This window comes from Chrysochloris asiatica, unplaced genomic scaffold (assembly GCF_000296735.1).
Source record: "Chrysochloris asiatica unplaced genomic scaffold, ChrAsi1.0 scaffold00151, whole genome shotgun sequence".
In the NCBI taxonomy this organism is placed as follows: Eukaryota; Metazoa; Chordata; class Mammalia; order Afrosoricida; family Chrysochloridae; genus Chrysochloris; species Chrysochloris asiatica.
Genome location: NW_006408669.1, coordinates 1,909,182 through 1,917,330, shown reverse-complemented (window position 1 = coordinate 1,917,330; position 8,149 = coordinate 1,909,182). Strand labels below are relative to the sequence as shown.

The 8,149-nt window shown below is 35.6% G+C and overlaps 1 protein-coding gene across 1 annotated transcript in view; it reads right to left on the bottom strand.

The window, feature by feature from the left end:
- The window catches only part of LOC102831403 (60S ribosome subunit biogenesis protein NIP7 homolog), a 166,886-nt gene extending 159,404 nt beyond the window's left edge, over nucleotides 1-7,482 (bottom strand). Inside the window, exon 1 of the mRNA XM_006870788.1 lies at nucleotides 7,417-7,482. Coding sequence (XP_006870850.1) covers nucleotides 7,417-7,482 — 66 coding nt within the window. The remainder of the gene's footprint in view (nucleotides 1-7,416) is intronic.
- Nucleotides 7,483-8,149: the final 667 nt, after the last annotated feature.

Genomic DNA, 8,149 nt, shown 5'->3' with positions numbered 1-8,149 from the left:
ACTCTGTGTATTCCTTCAATCTTTTGATGCTCTCTGCATCATTCAATATTTTGCTCATAGAGTCCTTCAGTATTGCTACCCTGGGCTTGACACTTTTTCTTCAATTCTTTTAGTTTGAGAAATGATGAGCATGTTCTTCCCTTTTGGAACAGCTCTTTCACTTCTTCAATTCTTTTACTTTCTCAATTCTTCCATTTGTTTTACAATCTCTATGCTGGAGAGCAAATTTCAGAATTTCTTCTAATATCCATTTTGTTCTTTTAATCTGTCCTGTCTTTTTAATAACCTTTTACTTTCTTCCTGTATGATGTTCTTGATGTCATCCCATAGCTCTTCTGCTCTTCGGTCATTAATGTCGAATGCATCAATCTGATCTTAAGATGGTCTCTAAATTCAAGTGGAATATGTTCAAGGTTATTTTTTGGATCCCAAAAGCTTGTTTTAATTTTCTTCAGTTACAGCCTATATGAGAAATTGGTGTATATATATAAGCAATTGATGGTCTGGTCCAAAGTTGGCCCCTGGTCTTTATTGTTGGCTAATGATATTCAGTTTTATCATTATCTCTTCACACAGATACTCAGTTTGTTTCCTGTATCTCCCATCTGATGAGGTACACTTGTATGTTGTTTTAAAAAGATAGACAGGCACCCATCAACCTTGAAATAAGAGAGATAAATGGAAGGGTCTGAAGTTTAGGGAGAATTGGGAACTCCCAATCCCATGAACACTGACCTAGACACTGAGGGTTAGAGCTGAGAGCGAAGTGTCTAGTTGGTCTGAAGTGGGGGTGGGGGGTGGGGGAGGCATGCAAGGATGCTCAAAATTTTGATGCCCATTTGACCTAGTTTGGATGGCTTGCTGATCAGAACTTGACTAGAGGAAGATAAAGAAGTTTGATAAAGGAAGGAAGCATAAATTACTACAACTTGATGAACTGAACCTTTGCTTATGGATGTATTTGCTGAAAATGCCAATTGAAAGGGAAGGAGCCTTCATAACAAGGATCAAGCCTGTCCTCTCAGTATAAAGGATTGATAAGGATGGCCAATATAGGCATTAGTTCCTAAAAATGGGGGGCTATAAAGGCATGAAGTGACTTACTTACAAGCTTTCAAGAATGTGACTAGTTTCAGGATGAGGGGGGTAAAGTGGGATCTCCACTGAAGAGTTTTCCTCTTGTTCATATGGGTCTCGTGAAAGGGGATAAAGGAGGATGGGGGGAAGATTCTTTTAATTCAATAGTGAGTAGCTGATATCTTGACTAATTGTGATTCTCAGAACTGTAAAGGTCTTGTTCTTTATTAAGTGCCATCAAGTCAGTTCCTACCCATAGAAACCCTCTATAGGGTTTCCTAGGAGTGGCTTGTGAGTTTGAATCTCTGACTTTACAGTTCAAACTGACTTTGCAGTCCAGCACATTAAACCACGGTGCCACAATGTGAAACAAATAGTGGGGAGTAGTAAATCTTTCATTCCAGGAACAGAGGAACCTAGGAACATCATGAGAGAGGAGCATGAGTGAAGCATGGGATCCTAACCAGAAAAACAGTGATAGCAGAAATAGAAGACAATGACATAGAGAGATAGAGAAGCTGAGGACTGTAGACCCATGAATGAGAAGGACTGTGTGCCTGTGGGCAGGAAGCTAGCTTGAAAAATGTGCCCTTTGGCATTTAAATGAGTATATATTTTCTGTGTGTTTTGTATACATGCAAAAAAAAAAGGGGTGGGGGTGGGGAATAGAGGCAAATACAGTTAATTGATGGTGCCTGGAGGATATTATAATGATTGCAATGAAACAAAATATGATTGGTTGAGTATAAAACATCAGTTTTATACTCAGATATGCCCTGAAAACTATCAGTCAATTCACAATAATAAAAATAAAGGTATTTGCAATGAATAAGTCATTAGTCTTGCAAAATTTTATCATGTAATCTCCAACATCATTCTTATCACCAAGGCTGTATTTTTCAACTATTGATCCTTCCTCTTTGTTGCTGACTTTTGCATTTCAATCACTAGTAATTATCAATACATCTTGATTGCATGTTTGATCAATTTTAGACTGAAAAATTTGATAGAATTCTTCAATTTCATCATCACTGCCTTTAGTGATGATATGTAAATTTGAATAATAATAATATTAACTTGTCTTCCTTATTGGGTTATGATTTTTATCCTATCACAGACAGCATTATATTTCAACATTCTTGAAATGTTCTTTGGACAATTAATGTAATTCCATTCCTCTTGAATTTTTCATTCCAGCATATTTGACTACGTTATTTTCTGATAAGAAATAACCAATACCAGACCATTGTTGTTGTTGTTAAATTCCGTTGAGTTGATTCCAACCCATAGTGACCCATTAATGTCTAGTATACTGACTTTTATGCATACCATTTCAGTTTTTACAACTTTCAATTTTCCGATTTATACTTTGTACATTCCATATGTCATTTATTAATGGATGTTTGCAGAACTCTCTACTCATGTTGAGTTGTTCCCCATCAGCAAATGAAAGTCCTGAAAGCTTTACTCTATTCATGTCATCATGGTGACCTCTACTTTGAGCAGCAGCGTTTTCTTAGTAGTATTTGAGTGTCTTCCAACCTGAGGGACTCATCTTCTGGCACTATAGCTGACAATATTCTACTGCTATTCATAAGGTTTCTATCTTCCAGCACTGTATCTGATAACCTTCTGCTGGCATTCATCAAAGTTTCAGTTTACTTGATAGTAGTTTACCTTTCTTTCTTCCTATTCTGTCTTAATTTAAAAGCTCTGCTGAAATAGATCCATTGGTGACACTGTTGATATTTAAAATACCTGTGGCATAGCTTTACAGCATCACCCAAGTCACCACAATTTGACAAAGTTTCAATTTTAACAATGTACTAACAATGGTAAAGGGAGATGAAAATACGGACAAAAGCTTTCAAACTTAAAGCGATATCATATATACTTATAGCCAACATCAGTCCTATGTTCTGTGCTGCAAGATGTTAAGAAAAGCATATTTTATTGTGTTTTCCCAGTTATGTGTAAAAAAAAACCATATTTTACTTCTCCAAAGCCATTTCTCTCAGAAACAGATCTTTTAAAAATAGTTTCAATTTAATGGTTTTAAATAATTCTGCTCACTTTTCTTTCTTGCTCTCTGCTTTAATTTTTTAAAAAAGAAATATTTCCAGAATTGTTAGGATATTCAATAATTGCTATTTGTCAAGAAAAACTTCATCTCTAAGTTAGTGGATGCAGACGCAAATAATAAGAAACACACACATGATGAGTCTTTAAAACCTTTTGACTGAAAATACTAAATCTCCCAACAGGATATTATTACCCAATACAATGACAACCTTTCTTATCCGATTGCACAGATTTATTTCCTTCTTCTCCATTCAAAACCACCCATTGACCAAAGAACTTCTTATCTTTGACAGAATAAGCTCTAGAGAAAGTACAGTTGATAAAAGAAAATCTGTTTAATAGTTAAAGCTGAGAATGAAGTTAGAATTTCCTGGTGTAAGTTGGTAATTCAAAGCTATTAGATATTTCTTGCTCCTCTCAGCTTAGTTATCATATCTGTAAACATGGCCAAGCTAAAAATAGGATTACTGGTCATACTATTATGTTGAATTTTTTCTTTTTTTAATCCTCAGAAGGCTCTTTTACACAGGGATAACAATCTATATTTAGTATTTTGCCATTTATAACCTATTTATTTCAGTCTCTTGTACTATTTTTATATTTATGTCAATATGTCTTGGTTTTCCAGTATGGAAATTAAAATAAACTTCTTTAGGCAAGAGTTCATACTTATCACACTTCTCAGTTATATTTATTATAGTGTAAGAAAGAAACAAAATACTGCATGTATGGAGAGTTATATAGGAAATAAAGTTAAACTGATAATTGGGAATGCATATATATCTGATAAATCTGTCATTCTATAGGCTTCCATATGTTGGACACCTTACTTTCCTAAAAGTCTCCACAATTTATTCCCATTTACTGTTTTTTTTGTTTTTTTTTTTTTTTTTTTTTTTCTCATTAGTGCATATCTTGGTTTAGATCTGTTACCTTTGGTAGTCAAAAGAGATGTAAGGAATACACAATGTCACTGTACTAAAAGGAGATGGTGAATGTTTAACCATTTCAAAAATAGCATATAATCAAAAGTTAATGATACTGAAAGAAGTCCCCGGTACACTAAAGGCATTGTCAAAGAGAAAAGTTCTAGGAATTGATGGAATACAAATTGAAACCTTTCAACAAAATGATTTGACACTAGAGGTACTCATTCATCTATGCCAAGAAATTTGGAATACAGCTACCTGGCCAACTGATTGGAAGAGATCCAGATTTGAGCCCATTCCAAAGAGAGGTAACTCAACAGAGTGAGGAAATCATTGGACAATATCATTCATATTGCATGCTAGTACATTTTTGCTAAAGATTATTCAAAAAAGACTGTAACAGTACATTGACAGGGAACTACCAGAGTTTCAAGGCAGATTCAGATGATGACATAGATGAGCGATATAACTGCTGACATCAGATAGATCTTGGCTAAAAGCAGAGAATGACAGAAAGATCTTTACCTGTGCTTCATTAATTACACAAGGCTTTTGATTTTGTGTATAATGACAAGCTATAGACAGCATTCTAGAGAATGAGTATTCTGTAATACATAATTGTAATCATGAAGAACTTGTACATAGATCAAGAGGCAGTTGTTCCACCAGAACAAAGGAACACTGAATGGTTTAAATTTATGAAAGGTGTGCACCAGGGTTCCGTCTGTGTGCTGAGCAAATAATCTAAGAAACTGGATTATATAAAGAAGAATGTGGAATCCAGATTGGAGGAAGACTTATTAATAACCTGAGATATGCAGATAATACAACCTTGCTTGCTGAAAGCAAAGAGGACTTAAAATACTTACTGATAAAGATCAAAGACCACAGCCTTCAGTAAAGTTTGCACCACAATATAAAGAAAACTAAAATCACCACCACTAGACCAGTAAATAACATCAAGATAATGGAAAAAAAGATTGAAGTTGTCAAAGACTTCATTTTGCTCATATCAGTCATCAACACTTGAGGAACAGCAGTCAAGAAATCAAACGAAGTATTTCATCAGGCAAATTTGCTGCACAAGACCTCTATAAAGTATGGAAGAGCAAAGATGTCAGTTTGATGTCTAAGGTGAGCCTGACCGAAGTCATGATATTTTCAATAAGTTCATATGAATGTGGAAGTTGAACTATGAATAAAGAAGACCATAGAAGAATTGATGTCTTTTGGTTATGGTGTTGGAAGAGAATATTAAAAGTACCATGGACCACTAAAAGACCAAACATGTCTGTGTTGGAAAAAAATCTGCCAGAATGCTCCTTAGAAGCCAGGATGGCCAGACTTTGTCTCTCATACTTAGGACATATTATCAGGAGGGACCAGTCCATAGAGAATGACATCATCCTTGGTAAAGTGGAGAGTCAATGAAAAAGAAGACCACCAGTGAGATGGATTAGTAGCAATGAACTCAAGAGTAGTCATTATTGTGAGGTTGGCACAGGATTAGGCTGTGTTTTGTTCTGTTGTGCATAACATTGCTACCTGTCTGTATCAACTAGACAACACCTAACAATTAACAATAGTACTTTTGGTGATTATGGAAAATGTCCCTGTCCTCAAATGAAGCTGTAGAATAAAGGAAGCTGCTCCTACTAAAGAAAAAGTGCCTCTGTGCTTCAGATGAACTCCAGGTCTGCGTTTGTTTACTAGAAGGAGAATCACGTTGCTGTATAATGGAAAGGGACCTGCATGGAATTTTACATAAAAAACTAAAACAAAAGGAGGGTACACAGCCTTTGTTTGCTTGTCTGACTGTTTTAAGAACAGAGCTGAATTAGCTATATCCCATAATTAATAGCATACTGTGACTATTTTTTTCTTTCAAAGTCTCTCTCTTGTTTTGTTTTATTTGTCGACACTTCCATGTCTACAAAAAGGGACCTTGCCTAATGTGTGTGGTGCAAGTACTAGGATATTTATGCATTGTTGAAAAATGTATTTTGCTCTTAGTGAGAAATTTTATTTTGCCTAAGTAGATCTACATTATGATTTAATGTGAAGAAGATTGTGGCATCAGGATTGGAGGAAGTCTCATTAACAACCTGCAATATGCAAAAATACAATCTTGCTTGCTGGGAGTAAAGAAGATTTAAAATACTGATGAAGATCAAAGAGTACAGCCTTCAGTATGGATTGCACCTTAATGTAAACAAAACAAAAATCCTTACAACTGGATCAATAAATAACATCGAGATAAACAGAGGAAAGATTGATGTTATCAATGACTTTTTTTTTTTGCTTGGCTCCACCATCAACACTCATGGAAGCAGCATTGAAGAAATCAAACAATGTATTATATTAGGCAAATATGCTGCACAAGACCTGTTTCAGGTGTTCAAGTGCAAAGGTATCAGTTTGAACACTAAGGTATGCCTGACCCAAGTCATGGTATTTTTAATCACCTCATATGCACATGAAAATTGGGCAATGAATAAGGAAGACCTTAGAAGAATTGATGCATTTGAATTATGATGTTAGTTGTTGTTGTTGTTAAGTGCCATTGAGTCAATTCTGACCCATAGCGACCCTGTATAGGATTTCTGAGGAGCAGCTGGTGAGCTTGAACCACCAACCTTTGTAGTTCAAACAGCTTTGCAGTCTGGTGCATTAACCCACAGCACTGGCTGCCAAAAGAACAAACAGATCTATCTTGGAAGGAGTGCAGCCAAATGCTCCTTAGAGTCCAGGATGGTGAGACTTTGTTTCTCATATTTGGATATGTTATCAGGAGTGACCAGTTCCTTAAGAAAGATGTCATACTCGGTAAAGTGGAGGGACAGCAAAAAATAGGAAAACTCCCAACAAAATGGATTGTCACAGTGGCTGCAGCAATGGATTCAAGCATAATAACCATTTTGAGGATGGCACAGGACTGGGTAGTGTTTAAGTCTGTTGTGCAAAAGGTTATTGTGAGTAGGAACTCACTCAACAGCAACTAACTAAAACAATGATTTAATGGAATTTACTATTTTCACTTAGCACTCTTGTTTTAAAGATCTATACCCATGACTGCATTATTGCTTAGAGCTAATTATGACTTCTTATTCTATAGTATGCATCCATTACATTTTACTTATCCATACCTTGGATAATTACCAACTAGGCTGTTTCCAGAGTCTTGTTGTCCAATAAATACTGAACTGCTAACTAAATTGGCACTTTGGCTCACAAGGTGGTAAAAGTTGGTGAACAGATCAGGCCTTTAACTAAACTTCCAAGAACTTGAGGTCAGAAGGAGATTGGTTAGTGAAGCAAGGGAGCTTACCGTCATTCGTGTCACCAACACGGCCCATTTTATATCCAGCAGGACGGAAAAATTGACCAAGCCCATTGTTAGGTTTCTAAATTTTTATAATCACAACTAACCCTGTTAACAACCACTCACAACTGAATGAAATAATCCTCTTGGCATGTGAGCAGAGCACAAATGTACTTCATAGGTTGTCCAGGCTGTAATTGTTCAGAAGTCCATCTCTCAGACTGTCTTTCAAAGTGTCTTCAAGTGTATTTCAATCACATGGATTCTATCAGCCAACCTTTCAGTTAGTAACTGAACACTTACATGTTTTTCTTACCCAGGGACTTTTGTAAGTGCATATATTATTTTAAAATATGTAAGTGGAATATTAACAACAGCAAGTGGAATATAAGTACTAGTTAGAGAAAGCAGATCTTGCAGAAACTATGAAATAACCTTGATTTTTAAGAAGTCAAAGCAAGTAGAAAAAGCTCTCAGTTATAATGGATAAGATGTCACCAAAACTTGGTAACTTGGCACTAGTCTAATTTTTCAAACATTATCTAATACTAAGAAAAGTAGATGTTGTTGTTGTTTTTAAGTGCCATTGTGTCGGTTCTAACTTAGAGTGATTCTGAGTTTGAACCGCTGACCTTGCAATTCAAGTAGACTTTAAGGTTGAGTGCTTATCCTATGCTGCTATGCCAAGACTGATTGTTATTTGTGTTTTGTTAATTATCATTAAAATTAACATTATTAT